Here is a 22600-nt window from a genome sequence, read left to right as displayed (position 1 = left end):
CTGGTCACTTGACCCTTTTCGTTCCAATTTTTCTACCTCAGAGGCATTTTTTTTTAAATCATGAACATAGGGAAGATTCGAACCAAAAATCTTGGACATTACCGATACGATCTTGGACATTGGCTACATAGTTCAATGTCCACGTTTTGTGGACATATGTGGCGTTTCAAAATGAAGTAACAGCTAAATCCCGGGCATGACCGCTCTCAGGCTTCTCTCTGGTAATAATTACAATTTATCTCTCTGTCTCTTTGTCTCTCTATGTCTCTCACTCCAATTTTATTTATTTTTGTAATTCTTTCATTAAGGTAATACCAGAAAAGATACAGTTATTTAATGATAATAAAGTAGATCGTAACCTTACCGATCACTCAAATTGATCTGGTTTTTAAATGGTAGCTGCAACCGTTGCAGGCGGTCGGAAAATCTCACAGTGTATGGATATGTCAAAAACGTCATAAGTATGTGGTAATCCAAGAATACAAAAATGACGACACACGTCCATAAAGTAAATTTACGAATTATCGTTGCCTTGCTCCTGTGCGCGCTTTACGTGCCGATTTGTGCGGCAATCGAAGCCGAGATTGATCTCGACGTAGAAGGAAACGGGTTTCATAGGTTAGAATCTATATATTGTGTGTAAACAAACGAGCAGTCCACGTGCATTTTTTCTCTCGTTTGCAGAACGTTAATCTATCGGATACACTTTAAGAATCTTACCCAGGATGGCTGTCAATCTGCCATTTACATGGAATTACCATCGGCATTGTACGTCAATATAGACGAAATAGCAGAAATGAGAAGAAAAGGAACAGTATGTGCCTTAATTGTCAATTAATTAATTTAAGGAAAATATCGAATCTTAAAATTTATCATGTTATTTTTAAGCTGTATACACTTAAAATTATTACATAATTTATTTTGTAAAATGGTTGAGTTTTGATTACATTAATACAAAATTTAAAAAATATTAACTTATTATCTTTTTTAATTTCTACAAATCTCGAAGTTATTATATTATTCATATTCATTCGATATTCTGTAATTCATAAATCTTAAATTTATTAAAATTTATATAGAGAGTAATAACTATGTATTTATCTGAGAGAGAGAAAGGTCTCTTTATTCTATTAATAACATGTATATTAGATAAATTTATATTAGGTTCATTTTATTATACACATAATTGATAATATGGATAAAAATACATAATATCAAATAAATAATATCAGACTTTGAGAGTTAAACAATTATTAATAAATTAATTAATATTGATATTGTAGAATACAGTATGCTCCATTGGCGAGACCAACGTCGAATTATTCGCAGAGAAGGCTGGTCAACAGAACATTACAACTTGTGCATCCATAAATTCGTCATCCTCCAGTTTAACAATTCCCATTCACCAACGTTATCGATATGCGCACAAATCTGGTGATTATGTCAACGTGACTTTGCCCGAAGTAAAACTGCTGCTGGGATGTCGGAAGAGGATTAGGGACCACAGGGTATCTAAAATAGACTTATGCAAACCGTGTGTCGAACTAATGGCCAAGTGGCGTGAGATTCCATATCATATGTCAAACAATCGCAATTACATTTGGCCAATACCAGTCGGTGATTCCTCTGTTTCACTTTTTGTTACTTGTGCCACATTACTGTCAACGATTGTTGGTGCTATATTTATCGGGTATGCAATTCGAACTAATACATTGCATCACTCGAAAGAAGACTGAAATAATGAAGATGTAAATATATAAACAGTTTTATATGATTATAAGGTTTTATCAATGAATATTTCAAATAGATTTGATATATTGATTTTTACTCTTCTTATACAAGACATACATTACGTAGATACCAGTCTTTCTACATATTTACATAAGACTAAATATTATATATATTTTTACATTACATGAAATGTAAGTTAAATTCTAAGCTTTTTAATAAGTTGCGACAATTCTGTGATTGCAGAATTCGGAATTGAAATTAATTGGACAAAATTAATTTCTTTACTTACATTTTTGAAATTAAAAAGAAATACAATTCTGGCAAATTCTATGTATACGCATTCAGCTCGAATTTTATATATACATATATACATATATATATATATATATTTGATATTTATATGCAACTTCTAGTCAAGACGTTTTAAATACATACGTTTTATACACGCTTTTTTGAAATAATGTTAATATTCTAAATCATTCAGAAGAAATCACACATCCACACAGATAAATACGTATTTGAAAAATAAAATATAAAAAATAAGAAACAAAGTATTGTTATACAATATTATGTTTCTCTATTTTTTATCATGAAACGTCATGGAATTCTCTCGTCCTCCTTTTCCTGTATTGTCGCGATGGTCACCGGAGCTGTTGATACTTTCCGTACGACGCTGTCCTTCTTGCATTCAATCGGATCATTCCACTTTTGCACCTCGCTGGTACCGAATAGGATGAAGACTAAATTTCCTACCGTGTATATTGCGGCCGACAGAAAGAATACACTTCGCCATTGCAATATTTGAGTCTAAATAGGAGAAAAAGGTAATGACATTAAATGTATAATATAATCATTAAATTCATAACAGCTAGCAATGCAAATAATTGTCTTATAATGTTACAAACCGAATCCTTGATGATCACTCCGGCGATCAGCGGTGCGAGAATGCTACAGGCAGATGCAACGGTATTTGTAAATCCCATAAGCGAGCCAGCGAAATTCGGACTGAGGTCCATATGATTAATGTTATGGCCGCAGAAGGCAGCGATGTTGCAGGACACAGCGATGACAAGAATACCCACGGCTAATTCCGGCTGGTCTTGCCTCACGTAACCCAGCCCGATCAGCGCAGCCGCTGGTACCCAATGACCAATTGTATTGCAAATCTTGCGGGATAGCTTCGTTGTCACGATTTTTTTCCTGATGCACAGATCGGATATATAGCTGATCGGAAAGCCGACGAGCCATGCTGACAAGTAGGGTAACGCCGTCATCATACCATTCTGCGCAATCAAAAATGTATAGTATTAGTTAATGCTATTTTAATAAACGTTTAATGAAATATTACCATAAAATGTTTCTTAAAATTATTTGATATATCAGTTGATTTACTTAGAATAGATTTTATTTTAAAGTGATATCTTATTTATGTTTTGAATAGTTCACATTAAGAATTAAGAATTTTTTTTAATGTCAGAATATTTTTAATATCGTAAAAAGTGTTATATTAAGTTTATATTTAAAAATATATTTATTTGTTAAAAAATTATCTAAAAAATGCAAAGTTCTATACGATAAGAAATATCTTGATATATTTCATTAATTCTTTTTCAGCTGTCATTGACTTGTTTATTAACGATACGACATTGGAATAGTTTAATGTTCATGTTGTCCATGATGTTCTTGAGTTGACCTAAGTCTCACGTGGCATATTAATCATTCTTCTATCGTGATTTTGTCAACGTATACACTGAATTATTAATTAATATTCCAAACGCGGCGATTTGCAAAGTCGAAATATGTATACAACTTTATCCGAGTGCTAATGCTAAGGTTTCCAAAATCTTTGCAGGATAATTCAGTAAAAAAGAGAAGACGAAAGATGAAATTCTAACCGGAGTTATTTACTATATGACTATATGAAAAACCTTCTTGATGTCAAAATGCATGATCGAAGTCATGTAGGACGGGATTTCCGTCAACAACATCCAAAAGCCCCAGGAATGCCCGCATTGCACTATCAGTAATACCCAGACCGGCAAGCTCCGTAGTATGGATTTCCATGGAGTGGAGGGTTTCTGTAAACGAAGAAAATCAATGTATAGGAAATACGAAAATATTTATTCTCTAAATTTTAATCTAAAGAACTTGGTAACTAAGACTCCTTAAATTTATAAAACTATTTATTTATTTAATTAAATATATTAAATTTTAAATTATTGTACTTTGAATTTTTGAATCTGTATTTGAAATAATTATTTAACTGATGTGATTTTCTTTTTTTTCTCGAGAGATGATCAGTGCAATTATGTTGAAGAAATTACTTCATTGATCTCAGTTATTCCCAAACTCGTCTCGATGTATTCTTTTTCGTCGTGAGATATTCTAGGATGTTCAGAGGGTGAATCCTGCCCGAGTAAGTAGAAACAAATTCCGCTAAGGATGCCAAGGCTTCCCCAAATGTAAAAGCAACTAGGCCAGCCGATGGACGATGCCGCGAGGAAGCCAGTACTTAGCAAGCATACTACGTTGCCAATCCAGCCGCCGGAATAAACGAACATTGCTAGAGAAATATGTATATTACAACCACGATCCTTCTGTGTAAAAATTCAACACAATTATCATTAGACTAATTAATAAAAGAAATTTTTTTTCTTTGAATTTTTTAATAAATTTTAATTATATTTATTATAATTAAATAAAACCGTTTGAAAGAGACAGAAAATTTTATTGTTTTAACGAAATTAAAAGAGATACGAGATACTTGGGTAATCGAAATTGTACGAATTTTTTTTATTATGAGATATTAATCTTAAAAAACTTTTCTCGCGAACTCTTGACGTGTCTTATCAATTTGGTATCAGACTGCGATAAGAATTTTTCCTATCTATTATACGTATCAAACTTGACGTGCCTGCTAATTCATTTGCATTTCTGTAATGAATTGTCAAGTAAAAGTGTGCGTATATAGCTAACTGCATGCCAATTTGAAATTCAAAAGAAAGAATTGACACAAATCAGATTGAAATGAAAATCGGAATATTAAAAATTACGACATTTCTCGACAAAATAAAATAAAATAAATAGAATCACTGACTTTGTGATGCATTTTTAAATTACTTGAAGTATGTACAGATGCTAAAATGATTTTAGAATCAGTGTAGCATTGTAGCACTACAAACTGATCGTATAAGCAAATATTTTCAAACTTCAACAAACGAATAATAAAACGCCATAAAAATCTCCACGTATATATACATATATATATATAACTTTTATTATATAAGTATATATATATATAACTTATTTTAATGAATACAAGAATCGTCACTCACTTGATAGTCAAATGTCGAAAACTTATCTCTTAATTCATTTAACATACTTTTACTCTTTGAGTGAAAAGATTTATTCCGCATGTTTAATTAAAGATATGTATACTTACAAAGTCTACCACGCTCTTCAGGTGGCGACCATCTAGACAGTAAGGTGTGTAGACACGGTAGAACGGCACCCTGGACGAGGCCGCATACTACTCTGCAGGCAATCACCATTTGCCAGCCACCATAATGAGCTGCTACGGGAGTGGCGAGAGTCAGCAACCCGGAGATGACTAGGGTCGCCGAAAACAAACCCTGAGCAGTCCATCGCTGGATGAGAATGCTGGCTGGTATTTGCGTGATGGTGTAGCCCCAGAAGAAAGAGCTGAGGATTATGTGCTTCACCGATTCCTCCCAATGAAACTCCTTTAGAAGAGAGAAGACGTGTATATCTCTTTTAGATAACAAGGGTAAGAAAGAGAATCAGTGTTATCGATACGTACCTCGAAATTAGGATTGGCACTGGCTGCATTGGTCATCGCTTCTAAGGTCACTGACGTTGTTACTCGGATGGCATAACAACAGAAGAATCCTAGGCCCATGAGTCCCACCTGACCATGTCTATATCCAAACCATGCTGCAAGGAGGAATTATATCCTTCAAGGTATACATACTATGCATATATTAAGTTGATCAAATAGTGGAAAAATTAATTTATCTCAGTATATAAAGAGGCGCCTCAAAATTTACGAATCAAATATTATAGCAAGAAAGTTCTTGAAAAGTTAAGTAAAGAATGTTTTGAAAATTTTTATTTAAAAAAATTATTTTTTTAGATATAAAGATTTAAATATGATCAGTTACAGATTATGTTTAGACGATCACTTGTATTGAAATGAGCGCATCAATGTTTTATTAACACATGTCGCGCTTGACTCATATATGGACGTTCAAGCAACAGATGGTTGTTTAAACGTAGTTTGTAATTAGTCATATTTAAATCTTTATGTTAAAAAAAATTATTGTTTAAAACAAAAAATTTACAAATAACCTTTTTTACATAATTTTTTTCGAGGTCCTTCTTGCTGTGATATTTTTATTTGAGAATTTCGAGACACTCTGTGTACCGCAAAAATAAAAAATTACATAATTGCTTGTTTATTTAGATATATGGCTATATTGTGAGTAAATGAATGTCATAATTTAAGTTTTGTAAAAAATAGATAAACGATATATTTTTTAATCACCATTTATGTTCTTTATTCTTACAATTAGTAGTACGTTCCTTATACTCTCGATGAAGTTTACATGGGCATCACGTATAAACGCGGAATTGAATACAAATTGTGTCATTGTCATCAAGATCACATTGCGTCAGTAAGACCGATCGCTCAATGTTTATGCTTGAAATCCAATAACAATTACCCGTTGCGTCAGTGAAATCACCGGTATGCGAATGCAATCGATAAAATCTTAGTAACCGTGTTTGAATTTTTTCTTTATTCCGAAGAAGCGTACCGTTCGAGTGAAGAATGCATAGAATGCGGATTAATTCTAATTGTTATATAATACAACTTTTACTTGCAAAATGTGTTTTCTCCAGCTTGTCTTGAGACAATCATATGAATCAGAAAAAAACTGATGGATTAATAAAAAGAAATAGTAATATATTATGTTACTAAAAAGCTAAAATTACAATATAATACAGCGAGAGAAAAAGAAAAAAAGCAACATATTTTTTTTATTGCAGTGTAAATTAGAAAAAATACTCTTATTAAAGAAATAATATGTATTAATTGTGGTATTGTTAATATTGATTATGTTATTTTAACTTATTTTTTTCTTTCTTATTATTTTTTATGTGTTCTTTATTAATTATCAAACTACATCAGCGATATCTTTTATAATAATATCTACTCCAGAATAACAGGAATCTGAAGCATCAATAAGACATAAAATGTTCGTGCTTTAGTTATCGCGAAGCGAATAATAATAAATATGTAACATTGATATTTTTTTACTGAACAATAACTTGATAAAGGCAGGTGCGTCAATATTGATTCAAAGTTTGCATCACGTTTTAACATAATTCATGACAATCACTCCCCATAATCTCTATTTTTATTTGTAATTCAATTATCAAATAATGATCAAGCTCTCTCTTTCTTTCTTTTTCTCTCTCTCATACAACTTTATTAACTCGTATAAATTTGTATATTGTTTCCATTGTATATTTTTTTTTCATTTGCTTACTTTTATTGTTCTTAAAAGGTTTGCCTAAAACAGAAAAATAAACGTTTTTATTTTCTTTTTATCTCTCTTTTATTCTCAATAAGCGTTATATACATTGTTATCAAAAATGTTTAATCGTAGATAAGTTACTGTCTACAATATATTTATAAAAGCGTCTTGATATAAATATTATCTAATAATTATTAATAATATATCCGTAATGAGAAAGATGAAAATTTTTTAGTTTTACACATCTGTATTTTGTTTTACTTATATTATCAATATTTATATTATTTTCACATTTTATACGATTATTTAGAAAATATAAGAAAGTTTTCCATTTATTTGGTGATTAGCGTAAAGATAGAGGATGCGAAAGAAAAACCGAGACTATTAAAAAGAATCGAATTTGTACATCTGCCGAGCAAATGTCAGGTAAAATTTGTAAAAGATTTAAGAATAAAAGCATTGTGGTATAACAATATATAATAAATAAAAAAAAAGAATATCAAATTAGAAAGAAAGAAGTATTTCGGTGAAAGGTTTTCTGTATTTAGAAAATGATATTGTTATTATACAGTAAAACTCTATTTATCTACACTTTATTTATACGTGTAAGTTTGTCCTTAATTCCTAAAGAACATAATAATTAACCATATATATATATATATAAATTATGACCAAGAAAGACTCAAATTTTGGAAGATTATTTAAAATTATTGATACTCATTTTATCGTTTAAATTTTCTAATGTTGCTCATAAGTAGTTATATAATTTATTACGTCGAAATATTTTTTGCTAAAAAATATTTATTTCAAATTTAAGGAATATCTATAATTAAAGTTAAAATTATAGATTTTGTAAGACATTTTATATTTCAAAAAATAGCAATTCTTTATCTTTTTAAGTATAACAAATAATTTAGAAAATTTTCTTTTATGATTATAAGTTAGATGAATATTAATTATCTTCCATAATTTTGGGTTTTACTAACATTTTTTTTAACTGGTTTAAGTCACAAAATGTTTTTGTTTTTTTTTAAATTATAAGGAAATATTTCTTTATACAGAAATTGTAGTAATTTGTACACACTATCAGGAGACGCAGTAGTGTCTCCGGCTATATTCAAAAGCTAAAAGACACTACAAGTCTCTTATCCCGACATACCAAAGTCCATTTTTTTCGGAAGTGCATAACTACTAAAATATAAAAAAATTTGAATCGAACGTTATATGTCCTGAAAGGCGGCATCTCCACGAGTAATTTGAGCTAAAAAGATTTAAAATCGGTAAAGTCGTTCTGGACATACAAGCGGTCGAAAAGTGATAATTTTCATTAAAAATGATTCATAATGTACGTATTATTTAACTGATTACCTGTTGGTTTGTTTGGTGGGACTTTCATCCTCTCCGAGAGAGATACTATAGAGACCCTCTTCCTCCGTAGAGACGCCATGATGGTGAACTTCTAATAAAGCTGACACTGAAGCAAATTACAGAAACGACTACGATCCAGCGATTGTATTCACGTAGCTTTATACTATCACCGAAAACCGATTCTCTCCCACCCTTTTACGCTCAAACGTGTGCTTAAACGATGGTACGTCTTACTGTCATATTAATAATCGGACACTACTTTAATATTTAAATTACCATACGTCGTAAAATATATTAAAATTAATTTTAATTTATTATTATTAAATTTTATTTATATTTATAAATATTATTAATATGAAAAATCTTAAAAATAATTTATCTCCTTTAATTATACGTCTGCTCTTCTCAATCTACTTTTTCTTATTTGTATTATTATTATTATATAATAATAGGATGATCCATTATACTTGCTTTAAATTATAAATTTATATATTTATAATATATTTTAATGATCACGCGTTATTACGTGCAAAATGCAATAATTTTAAATTTTAAAGTGCAAAACATTTTAATGAAAGGAAAGTGGACAACTATCCTTTTATTATTTAATACTTTATACAGAGTAAGTCAGAGGTAAAGTGTGTTTAAAAAAGATGGTTGAAAATTAATTATTTCAAATTGAGAGGGATCTTCAGTCAAATGAAATTTCAATTAACAATGATTAATTATTGATCCATACTTTTTCCTTCTTTCTAAAAATCCCCACTGATGTGTATTAAAATACGCATTATTGTGTGTGTTCACAGAGTTTAATTAAATATTTACTAATTTCATTCAATATACAAATTTCTAAAATACGTCACATTATTATTCAAAGTTTAATTAAATATTTACTAATTTCAGTAAATATACAAATTTCTAACCGATCTGTTATTAACCAAACGGCACCATTTTTTCATGTAATAAGAAGTTGACGACTCAACTTCAATTTTTCTGACGTACTAGGAGCGATAACGGTTTCTATTATCAGAGTTATTATCCTAGCTGTTTAAAAGTGTGTTCTGTCTTTCAATATATGTTTATATAGATAAATAAAATTCTATTGTATGTATAAACTTCTTTGTAGGATATACATATATATATATATATGTGTGTGTGTGTGGTAATATTATACATATATATATATATATATATATATATATATATATATTATTATCAATATTAAATTAACTATCAATGCATAATTTGTGACGAAAAGATTAATTTCAACAACATCTGAGCAATGTAGACAAATTTACAATAAATTTACAGTAAATAATTATATGCTTAATTAGCAGTGTTTGATCAAATATCATAAAATATAATATTTCTCCCACATTAAAAGAAACTTGTTGATGTCCTCATCTTCCGGGCAAGTCTGTCATATCGATATCTGTGACATATATACGGTATACTTAAAAAACGATAAAAAGATCAAAAATGTGTAAATTGTGGAAACTTGACGCGAATTACCGATCATCTCTTACCAATGATTTTATTTTTAATATCGATTATATATATTAATTTTATATAGTAATTTTATATATAATTTATACATATATCAATCGATGTTTTACAATAAAAAAGAACATTAATGCTAGTGCCAAGATGTGCACAATATGAATTATTTAATAAATGACATTTAATTAAATAAACGTGTTTCGTTGAAAGATTTCAAACCTCGATAAAGAAGAAGATTTAATAATTAATAACGACTGTGTCTTAATTATTTTTTCACTTATTGAGATTTCATAAGTACGAATCAATCACGTATCGATAAATAATCGTGATCTTGTTGTGTCCTATAAAGATAACATATTTAACGTGAATGGTTTGAGCATTACATTGACCGTTATTTGCACTAGATAAAGATCCCTTCTCGAGCTTTGATGAGAACTATCGTATTTATGCATTAATACACATCAGGAAAATTATAATGATATAATTGTTAAAAGAGATATAGGAAGAATAGGAATTTTATAATATTAAAACAGAAAATTTAATAAATTTTTTTCATCTACAGTGTTCTGTACATTGTTTTGAATGTTATCCCGGAATAATAATTCGTAGTGCTAGTTCATTTGTGTCATGTTACATTTTTAAATTAGCTTTATACCATTCAACATAGCACATTTTCAACTTTAAGAATTCAGCTTTTTTCAATAGCGATATAATGATTTTTAACAGTATTATGACCAGTCGAAGTAAAAAAAATTCTTTTTATTTAATCCAAATAACTCAATAACAAAAAATCTTACGAACATTATAAAAAAAAATAATTTTATAGGGAATATTTTAAGCTTTTACATTAGGAAGTCGAAATTTTCCGCGATTCTTTTGGTCACATGATAAACCTAAAGTATATATTATAGACTCAAAGTTACTAACTTCACAAAAAAGCTCAAATTTGAACTTTAAAACCGATTATTTAAATTTAAATTTTGTTCATTTTTAACGAAGTTACAGTTGCTTAAATTTTAAAGTTTGTATCGCTATAAACTTTTATTCTAACTCAATACATTCATTTATAATATTAAATACAGAATCAAAATCTGTCTTTGCAAATATCTAACAAATATTACAATGATTATTATAACAACTATTTTTACAAGTTATTAACACAAACTTACATTTGTATTAAATTTTTAGTCACTTTGTTTATCTTAATAAATATTTACAATCACATTTTTACATATACTTAAACTTTATGATATATTTTTTCGCAACAAATTTCTAAACATTTATTTTGAAATAATTTTTTCATAATCAATTTTGACAATTTCAGACATTTTAAAATAAATAATTAGTTTTTATAATAATTTTGAAACTTTTTATTCTACCGATAAAAAACGATAGATTAAAATAAAAAATATAAAATGCAAAAATATATATAATAGAATAAATAATTTATTCTATTTTGAAAAGTTTTTTTTACAGGACTTGATTCTTTTACTACTTCTTAACGTGTTTGAGGCAATCTTATAGAATATTTTAAATAAAAATAAAAAATTCGTTTTTATGAAAAACGTGAGTAAAAATTTATTTTACAGGTCTAAACCTTATTATCAGATTAATAACTACAATGATAAGTGAAAAAAATGGGCAGTGAACAGTAACTACAGACGTATAGAATAATAAGTCCATGTGAGTAACACAGAGTTGAAAAAAATCACATTACACTTCATGGCGGAGCAATGATATGTACAGCTGTTCGTCAGTGACGATAATAAATAATGACTTCTTAGTTGATCGTAATTTCGATTTCAAGAAAAGTTTTAAGAAGAGTTTAATATTAAATTTATAGTATATCTACCGATTTCAGACTTACAAACTGGTTTTAAGTCACATATTAGTCCTATGGCAAGTTATAAAAATTTCAAGAACGTATCAAAAGTTAACTAGATTAAGTAAATTTCAAGTCTCCGCGTCTCGTTCTCTTCGTCTGCTTTTTGTTTTGGTCGTCGTGCCTCTGGGTCGTTCCACCATTGCACTTCGCCCTTACCAAATATCACAAATACTAAGTTACCCGCGAAGTAGATTACTGCTGAGACGTAGAATACAATGTTCCACTGAAACGCGCTGCTCTGAAAAGCGAGTAAGCTCTCGATAGAAACTCATCATTCTTAAAGTAATTTCTTAAGTTTATTAAGGATGAAAAAGTACGTTTAGATGAGACAAAAGGTCTGTTCTTTTTACTGAACTGGTGCACAGAGTGCAATAAGTTGAAGTGAAACAGATATCCTATCGTTTATTTCGTGCACAATTCAGACAGTGCAGGCAAAAAGAACAAGCCTATAATTAAAGAGAGAATTCTTAGAAATAAATAAACTAGGTTGCTATTTGTTGATATTTAACAAGCGGGAAAAAATAAACGATTACCTCGTCAGTCACAATCACACCACTTATCAACGGCGCGATAATAGATATAACAGTGGCGCAACAATTGGTGACAGACATCATGGTCCCAGCGAAGTTTGGACTAAGATCAATATGATTAATTTGGAAGCCGCATAACGATCCAGCGTTTAAACCTACTGCAATGACGAGGACGACAATGGCCCAGGTATCAGTGGGTGCGAGACTCATACATGCCAGGGCTATAGCCGGACCCCAATGGGCTACTGTGTTGGTGATCTTTCTGACTACAGCCCTAGACACATTCTTCTCCAACGCATAATCAGATAACCAGCTCATAGGAAAGCTCAGAATCCACATTGCCAAGTATGGCAAAGCGGCAAATATACCGCCCTATTAAAGGAAAAGTATACTTTAATTAATTTAGATAAAATATTATCATATATGTAATTGTGATTAAAACAGAAATAATTTCGAATAAATTATGAGAACATTAAATTATAAGCTATTAAAATAATGAAGTTGATGAATAAATTTTGAAAAATTTGTGAAACTAATATAGGAAAAAATATTCCTTATCTTTTTTCTTTATTTTGTTGCTTTATTACTTACCGACTGAACTTTAAAATTGAACACGCCTGTCATGTAACTTGGTATTTCTGTCAATAAAGTCCAATACCCCCAATTTTGTCCGCAGTGAACTATTATGAGAGCCCACATAGGCACCGAGGTAAACATCGCCTTCCACGGTGTTTTCATCTTCTAAAAGGTACAAAATCATCCTAAATGTAAATATATTATATTACTTTTATTGCATATATAATCTTAATGAGTTGTTAAATAAATTAACAAAATATATTTTCCACTAGTAGTTGTTATAACGTAATATAAAAAAAGTTTAAATTCTAAATTAAAAAAAATCTTTTTTACATAGTTATTAGTTGAGTCTTATAATGAATTTTTACCTCCTGGACTTCATCATTGTTTTTCGATTCAGTTGTTTTCAAACTTTCTTCTATGAATATTCTCTCTTCTTGAGAAATACTACGATGGTTGGACGGTGCGTCTGCTCCTAAATAATAGTATACTACGCTCCAAATAATTGATAATGAACCGAATATATAAAAGATACTGGGCCAACCAACACTCGATTCGGAGAGAAGTCCAGCAATCGGCATAGCGATCACTGTGCCGAACTGACCACCCGCATAAGCGAATGTTCCTGAGGATAAAATAGATTAATTTAATTGCAAAGATATATCCACAGTATTAATTATAGCAAAGCAATTAGTTATTGTACGATAGAAATATAAAATTTATTTTTCGCATGAAGTTTCCGCTCTACTCTACGTTTATCAATAATCTTTTGAAAAATTTTTAATAATATTTCTGTACTTTCGAGCAATTTAATTGGCGTTTAATAATTCTATTGTATAATTTATATCATGTATTTAATTATTTGTTCATAAAATAACTTGCGAACTAGTTGTTTCCTGATACGATTGGAATATACCGGACGCAGATTCTGAGTCTATTCTCACCCAATCGTGCTCTTTCAGCGGGTGGTGCCCACTTGGCGAGAAGGGTTTGAATGCAAGGTAACAGACAAGCCTGAGCAAGACCCATGCCTACCCTGCAAACCAAGACAGCCGATAGACCTCCATAATGAGCGACGACCGGCGTAATAATTTTGAAAATTCCACAGAGAAACATTCCGATGCAGAGGATCTTCTGACCACTCCAGATATTGGCAAAATACCCACTCGGCACTTGTGTAACCACATAGCCCCAGAAAAATGAGCTGAGCACCAAATCTTTCTCTTGTTTACTCCAACCATAATCCTGCCAACATAATTATTAATATAATTTTTTAATGATTTTTAAACCTCAGTATATAATGAAAATGTAGTAGGATATTATTTAATAAAAGAGCTAAGTATATCATAATCATTATTAAACCAACTATTGTATAACTTCTGTATTATATAATTTTTGCTCGCAACAAAAAGTATTAATTATTTTATGATATTATTTTACTTTACTTGACGTAATCATATGCGTGTATATATACATATTATATATAATTATACATTATATATGGTGCAATCTACATGTCAAGGATTCACCTAAAAATAATAAACTGTTTAAGATTTTTTAAACGCCCATGAAAAATGTTAATGCGTATATTGTATAAGTTTGAGGGTCAAAAATAAAGCATACGAAATTTTATGTATTCATTTTTTTTCCTTAGATCTTATACGATATGTGCACTGACGTGTTTTCATAACCATTTAAAAAATCCCAAACGGTTTATTTTTTGGTGGATTCCTGACACGTGGAAATGCGCCATATACAATAAAATTTATAGCCATTAAAATTTTTCAGCTTTAGATCATCTCCCTAAATTTTATCATTACTTATGTACGAATTGCACAGATTATATCCCGATCTCTTGTTCTTGATCTTTCAGCACAAACAAGAATTTAAAAATGATATAAGATAAATCCGCCAAGTTTATCAACAATCTGAAGAGACAATATTGGCGATTAGAATCTGACAATCAATTATTATCGATTCTTATTATTAGTGACCTTGAAAAGACAACAGTAATTGTTATCTACACTCGAGATCCGTACATTTATACGCAAGAAATCACGTAAGAATGATTATATCGGCTTCGTATTCTACAGCTGGTCAACATAAAGAATCGCGGAAAGCCCCTGTAACTAGATTCATCTAGTTACCGCGATCAATCTCGCGCGCGAAGAGGAACAGTATTTCATCACATTCAGTCTGACCCAATACCCTTTACTCCCTCGATTTCGCGGACACTGTTGAGGAAAATTTCCTTCCTCCGACACAGATTCCAGCTCGGTGACAGCGCAAATTTACGGGACATTCTATGACCGGTAAAAACCGATCTATCGACGTAAGCAGTTACGCTCGATCGGACAAATTTAATAATTCAATAACTTCAAATATCTTTTTCAACTGGATGCAACCCAATTTAAAAGTCTACGAGATCTACGTTAAATCAACTGCAAAGTTCGATGTTTTGAACGTAAAATTTAGTATCGTTACAAATCTAAATATCTTTAAAAAATATAAATGGTATTTCAATAATTGTAGGTGTGAGATATGTGTTATAAAAAGAGATTAGAATTTTTCAAATAATTGGTCAGACTTAACAATTTTGTTAAACAGAAATGTAAAATCGCACATGAGATTTATATCATTAAATTATAATGAGAGACTATAAATATAAAGACTTACACAAGAGAGCAATTGTGCAGATGTTTTGTATACATAGGTTTTCCCAAGCAACAATGAGTTCATCGAGTTGTTATATAATGTAGCGTGTTCAGTACACTTCTTTGACAATTGCTAAGACGTAATCTCGAGTATTTTAAATTGTTTGATCAGCATCAGTGTTCAGTTTTAAACCAAGATAAAAAGACATAATTACATAATTTTACCTCGATATTTGGATTTGCAGTACTCGAATTCGCCATCGGGACCACGGCAACTGACATTCCAACCCTGAGAGTGTACCCGATGGTCATAGCTAGGAAAAGCAGCAATACTTGAAGGTGTCTGATCCCGAACATACCTGCGAAAGAATTTCATTCTCTTATTCCGATCAATATGATTTAATAGCAAATTGATTAATATTTATTTACAAAACTTTTTTTATCTTCCAATAATAAAATGTATTACGTTAAAATAGACAATATGGTAAGACAATTTAATAAGAAACGAAATGAGCAAAGGACGTTGTAAGAGTCATACAAAATAAATTTTTAAAAACGATAGATAAAACATAACTGTCATATATAATAAAATATCATCTTACATAATTCTGAATTATACATTAATAAAACAAAAATAAAAATGATTACAAAATTCCATATACTACTTAACGTTTCGGCTCTCGATTTTAAAAATTTATTTTGTATGACTCTTACAACGTCCTTTGCTCATTTCGTTTGTTGTTTATATAAAGAGTCCTTTATTAATTTTCTTATTATTAATTTAATACTTATTTTGCCACGATAATTGGATAGGACACTTGCGCATAAAGCAAACGATCCGAATTAGATATCGATTACCTAATCAATCAAAAAAGCGAATATCATTTTTGCTCAACATCCAAGCTTAAGTCGGATTAGAAATGATTGTCATCATAGTACAATATTAAAATTAATCTTGAATCAAGATTAATCTCAAGTACTAGCGATAATTAAGTAAACAAGTTGAGCAAACAACAAAAGATATTCGAATATAAATAACAAGTGGAGTAAAACTATGTGGCCTTAGTCAGTTGTAAAAAAAGCTGCTTATAATAAAATGAAAATGTTAATTGAAATAGTATAACTATTGATATAAAGTAAAAGGTGATAATATTTAATAACATGAAATATTAAACATAATAATAATAGTAATGAATAATATTTCCTCATTCGGTAAAAAATAAAAATAATTTTTGCCATTTAAAAAAATTTAAAATTTTTGTCACGACTTACACCGACTTATACCGATATAATGATAAATTAAGTGTTATTACAGCGAGTATATTGCAGTTACTGATATGTAATTGAATTATACATAGTTACTGCAACTATAATAGCTATATATAATCTCATAATTAATCCCATTTATGATAACGAGTGACAAATTCGATTAACATAAATCCGTAGGTGTTAGTACCTGCCTACAAATCTCGAAAGCGAGTTTCGCTTGCACCACGCGGCATTAGAAAAACGAATTAAACCATGGTCGTACTTCCATAGGTCAATAGACTTGTTTTTTTTAACTGAATTTATGGTATCGTTTATCTTTTCTCTTTTTTTTTCAACGTAAAGAGAGAAATAAAACGGATAAACTGTCGTTACAACAAATGCGGGAATTTATATGATAATATCATTTTATCTTTGTTGTTTAATGAACGTTAAATTAAAATAAAATGATATACTTTGGTGCATCTGAATATTTCTGAATGCAGCCTAACTGAAAATTGACTTATTTTTTATCGCTGCATTGAACTAAAATTTTCTATTTTACTTTCGTCTCAAACTTAAAATATATTTTTAGTTTAAGTACAAATATATGTATAGTTTGCTAGAAAGACCTTTTCCCCTTTTTCTCTTTACATTGGAGAAAAAAAAAGAGAAAATATAGATAAAGAGTTCATATACATACAAGTTCAGTCAAAAGAACAAAAAATATTTTGCGATAACAAGTTTATATAACTGTTTATATATTTAATTTAAAATGATCATCGATTTGCATCAAAATCATTTATTTAACATACAACATAAGATATCAATTCTAATTAAAATTTATTCTTTAATCAACGGTTTTGTACAAGAATTCTTTGTTTTATAAATCGATTTAATTTTCTGGTTTCACTTATAGACATGAATAGCTTGAATAGTGATTAAAATTCCATATTAATTTTCCGTTACAAAATCATTACTAATCATCACGTAATTGTATAGGATACGTATAATTACATAGGTATGTGCCGATGATATCTAATTAACATACAGCGAGATAATGACTCGAGAGAAGAAAAACACGTGGATAACGTGTATGCTGTTTCTTCAGTTTTTTGTAAAATACGGTTTAGTAAAATAAGATTCTTTGCAAAAAAACAATTCCAAATTTTGATTTAAAAAAAACATTATTTGCTTGTTAGAGAAATTACCTTGAAACTTATCATCAGACTGATATACATTTCATTAATATTATAAAGATATAAATAATTTTAAGATTATATTTTTAATTATTCTGTGTTATATATATATATATATATATATATATACATTTATTTAAATTAGCTATATATGATATATATACAGCTAATTCTATCAAGTAAAATATTCGATAATACAATGATATGAAAACGAGAAGCTTTATGACAATTTTACATTGAGTTCACCGATTTAACAACAGGGAAAAATATATTATCGATGTAAGCATTGCATTCCTTAGAAACAAGTAGAATGCGATAATAATAAGTATTAAAACATAAGTGAAAAAAATGTGCCAAGTTCGAACGATATATTTCTCATCAAAATTGGATGATAAAATCGATATAGCGAATCAGATCCGATAAGACATAGCAGGGACAATAGGGTACAAAAATAAGTTTTGATACGTATAACAAGATTTATGAAGATACACAGATATCGAGATAATATTATATATTCTAAATAATAAAATAAAAAAAAATTTTTGTACAACGTAATTATTCATTAATGCGAGAAAAATAATGTATAGCAAAATGGACTCGTGATCCGTCTATCATCGCGCACGGTTTGTACTTCTGGATCATCGATCCCAAGTTATAGACGGCAGCTCACTCTAAGTGTCGATAACGCGGTGACGATCGCTTTTTATTGCAGTCGAAACGAAGCGAACTTACAACTTGCACACCCGATAATCCGAGATAAAATAACCAAACGATAAACAAGAGAATTATCGAATACGTGCTAGAAAAACACTTTCAACATCTTTTGTGGATAATTACAAAATTAAGACTCAAATGGCAGCATAATTGAGTCAATTGAAAGATTTAAAATATTATATTTTGAAGAATTTTATACGTGTGTCTTCGCTTTATTAAATATTCTTCATAAATTTTTAGACAGCACTGTTGTTATTAACGTTTCTGATCACTTTTAATTATTACCAATATTTTGTGTGTGCGTGCGGGTGTGTGTGTGTTATTACTAATTTACTTTTACATTTTTGTTACTTTACTGTTTCGACCTTTCTATATTTTTTATAATCGTTTTTAGTGATATAATAAATAGTTCAGGGAAGATACTATATAACAAATGACAAGTACTTTTATTTTAAAAACTACCTTTTCTCTGCGAATTTTTTATCGTTTAAAAAAATAATTTTAATCAAATAAAAGGGCGAAGTATAGAGTCAAATTACGATTAAAATTATGGAAATGTTGAAATACTTTTATGCACATATTTTCTTAAACTGTATTTTTGCTAAATGCTGTCTTTTTTAAACTTAAAATCGAGTATATTTCACTGTGCTTTATCTTCAAGGTGATCTTGTGAAGTTTAACAACGCAATTGTATACTATAATGTGTATGAACGATCAAGAAGTATGCGAGTTTTGTTGTAGTATGTGCATTCTAAACAAAATTATACAATTGTAATAAAAAAAAAAGATAAATTTGTGATATTATTCAACCGATATGTATTGAGATCGTTTTGCATGCTAATAAAATTCTACATTTTCGTAATATCACTCTACATTAGTTAGGTCATAAATAACTTGCGATCCATTATTATATTTTACTTTCACTGCTTCTTAATGCACTTTTGTAAATAATTTTTGTTAAAAAAAAATGTAGAGGTATTTTTACGCGTGTTTTTATTTCAGTGTGTCTTTACAATGACTAATCCGATACCAACAATTACGATCGTCTAAAGATCATCGATCGCGACTGACTCGATGATAGGATTAATTTAACGTGTGCATTCCACACAACTACACTAGGATACACTAGATACCTTTGCCTTAAGTCCCATTTGCAAACTTATCTCATTACAACGTAAAAAAAATAAACAAACAAATAATAAATTGCGCCAAATAAATCACCTACTTAAATTCAATGGCTTTAATTTGATTGAAGCTACAAATGTTCTCCTACGCGCGAGAAACATGTGATATTTCATAAGATTTTAAATGAATTTTTAATAAAAACTATATTTCTATTTAGATGTAAACCATTTCTGAAATATTTCAATATTAAATTTAATAGCGCAAATCATTAGACTTTATATTCAAGTTAAAAAATTATGCTTTAAAAATTTATGTTTTATTTGCTTTCTGTCAAAACTTAAACGTTAAAATTTGTAACGATAGTAATCTGTAACGAACGCAATAATTTTTATCTATCAATTATTTCTATTATATAAAACTTATTATATAATAGAACAGAATTAAATGCTAATGAGGTTTAAATTCAAGTTTATAAGTTAAGAGGTATTACTACTATATCCACTACGCTACAAATAGTCTAAACTTGAGTATATAAACGAGTATAAACGTTCAAATAAATTTTAATGAAGCCGCTACTTTTAATATTGAAATTTAATATTTCGGGGACAGTCATGTCCAAATATATTTATATTCACAGGGAAACGTACTCTATAATCCTGTCAAGTTTCATTGAAATCAGTGAGGACCATTTTTGAGCCTTTTCCTGTAAGTTTGTAATTCGCAATCTAATTCTAAATTTATATCTAAAAATTATAAATTTTTATCTGTTCCAAGCATTTCATTAATTGAACAATATTTATGTGTTGACCAAACACATTTCTATTCCACTTTAAACACATTTATAGAAAAATAAAAGTACATGTTACAGAAATACATCTCATAAAAAATAAACATCTTTTATGATACCTCATAGCTAACACGTGTAGTTTTTTTCAAAAATTTGTTTATCGAGTACAATTATGATAAGTGTCGTTATCGTAAAAATGTTATTTAAATAGCCAGCTTGCTACTTGGAAACCCTAATAGCGAAGTCAACTGTATGCTTTCAATGCGCACTAGTGCACATTAAAGCCGTCATACATAAATTGACCAAAGATATGTTTGTAATAAATCGGCTTAACCGTGAAATATTCAATACTTTATTGTGTTGTTAAGTATTGTAAAATGTATTTTATAATTTCAAATATTTGTTTTTCACTTTTACACTCAAATTAAATCAGTGTATAACGGCTTTAATACGCACCAGTGTGCACTAGTGCTTCCAATTAGATACGCTATAAGAAATCTGATCTTCGAATAAACTTCACAGATTGCAATCGCATCCTTTCAGTCGTCTGTTAAATCCTTATTCGAATATTAAATTCAAGTATTATCCACAGTCACTGACGATTTTCTTACAGCTCTGTTGTAGGGTCGGAGACACCGCGGTGGGCATCTTCTGCGACGTTTTCTCGACGTCATCGGCGTTGTCATCCTTTCTGATGGCCGTCATTTCGCACGTCGCGTCTCCTCGCACTCCGTTAAAATCCTTATCTCACCCGCCGTAGCGATATTTATACGGGCATGCCCCTTCCTTTACGGTCTCGTTTCCGTTCCCTCTCTCCATTATCATCGGCGCCGTCAACGTCGTTGCAGTTTAACAGGTGATTTACCCGATTTCTTTATCCCCCCCTTCACACGGAAATACTGTCTAAAATCGCGACTTAAATTCTTTTCGGAAGAAATATTTGTTCAGCAGAGTAAGGAAGAAATATTTGTTTAGTAAAATACAAAACATATCTGAAAAAAATTGTTTCGCGGCGAGGCGAACGTCAGTCTTGAATTACTTTTTCCGGATTTTTGAATGCACTGCTCGTTCATCTGTAATATTAGCATAATCGCAATCACTTCGAGTGAACATCCAAATGTCTGAAAAGACAAATTCGTCAAATAATCTTTCCAATTGAAAATAAATTCCCTAATTATGAGGAATAAGTATGAGTAAATAAGGATGTATTAGGACTATCCGAGAGTAAAATTAGACATCAAGCATTTCAATTCTTGTTTCAATAGCAATTTAATATAATTTCTGGTGACTTGTACAAACATATAAAAATATTGCATTTTGCACTTACGATAGATCCACTTCTCTTAACTGAATTAAATTGCTCATTTATATTCAAAATGAAATACATACACATATTTGATTGTTAACAATAAAAAAAAAGTAAATGTAATGTAAGAAAAAAAGATAAAAGAAGTAGATCATGTATCTTATTTTGCTACACAAGTATTCTCAATATTCTAAACAAAAATCTTGAATCATTCGACAGAACTGAGAATTCACACACATGTGTAACACTAAATTTAAAAATAAAATTATATCGACTATTAATTTATTACTTGTTATAATAACCTTATGATAACTTTCTACATAGTTATAATACATTACTTTACATCCTTAATCAATGTTAAAGGGCTATAAGGACGCAAAAAAAGTCGTATTCTGTAATTTACTATGCAAAAATAAAATATG

The 22600-nt window shown here is 29.6% G+C and overlaps 3 protein-coding genes across 3 annotated transcripts; 1 reads left to right on the top strand and 2 right to left on the bottom strand.

The window, feature by feature from the left end:
• Positions 1-450: 450 nt before the first annotated feature.
• Positions 451-1736, top strand: LOC108780134 (uncharacterized). The gene is made up of 3 exons (XM_018547728.1): positions 451-618; positions 685-814; positions 1284-1736. Exons 1-3 carry the CDS (start codon positions 488-490, stop codon positions 1734-1736), a joined length of 714 nt encoding a protein of 237 aa, XP_018403230.1. The 5' UTR covers positions 451-487.
• A 572-nt stretch (positions 1737-2308) lies between these two features.
• On the bottom strand, positions 2309-8770 carry LOC108780151 (putative inorganic phosphate cotransporter). Its single transcript, XM_083287339.1, is given in 7 exon segments — positions 2309-2538; positions 2637-3014; positions 3660-3809; positions 4056-4294; positions 5174-5492; positions 5495-5685; positions 8658-8770. Coding segments are annotated over 7 exon segments (1566 nt in total). The 5' UTR covers positions 8737-8770; the 3' UTR covers positions 2309-2328.
• A 3031-nt stretch (positions 8771-11801) lies between these two features.
• LOC108780160 (putative inorganic phosphate cotransporter) lies at positions 11802-21577 on the bottom strand. Its single transcript, XM_018547771.1, has 7 exons — positions 21484-21577; positions 16028-16161; positions 14093-14393; positions 13517-13773; positions 13164-13313; positions 12576-12944; positions 11802-12280 (listed from the first exon to the last, which is right to left on the bottom strand). Exons 1-7 carry the CDS (start codon positions 21575-21577, stop codon positions 12095-12097), a joined length of 1491 nt encoding a protein of 496 aa, XP_018403273.1. The 3' UTR covers positions 11802-12094.
• Between the last annotated feature and the right edge of the window lie 1023 nt (positions 21578-22600).

This window comes from Cyphomyrmex costatus, unplaced genomic scaffold (assembly GCF_001594065.2).
Source record: "Cyphomyrmex costatus isolate MS0001 unplaced genomic scaffold, Ccosl1.0 scaffold685, whole genome shotgun sequence".
NCBI classification, from domain to species: domain Eukaryota; kingdom Metazoa; phylum Arthropoda; class Insecta; order Hymenoptera; family Formicidae; genus Cyphomyrmex; species Cyphomyrmex costatus.
The sequence above is the reverse complement of the archived record's forward strand: the minus strand, read 5'-3'. Positions and strand labels throughout refer to the sequence as shown.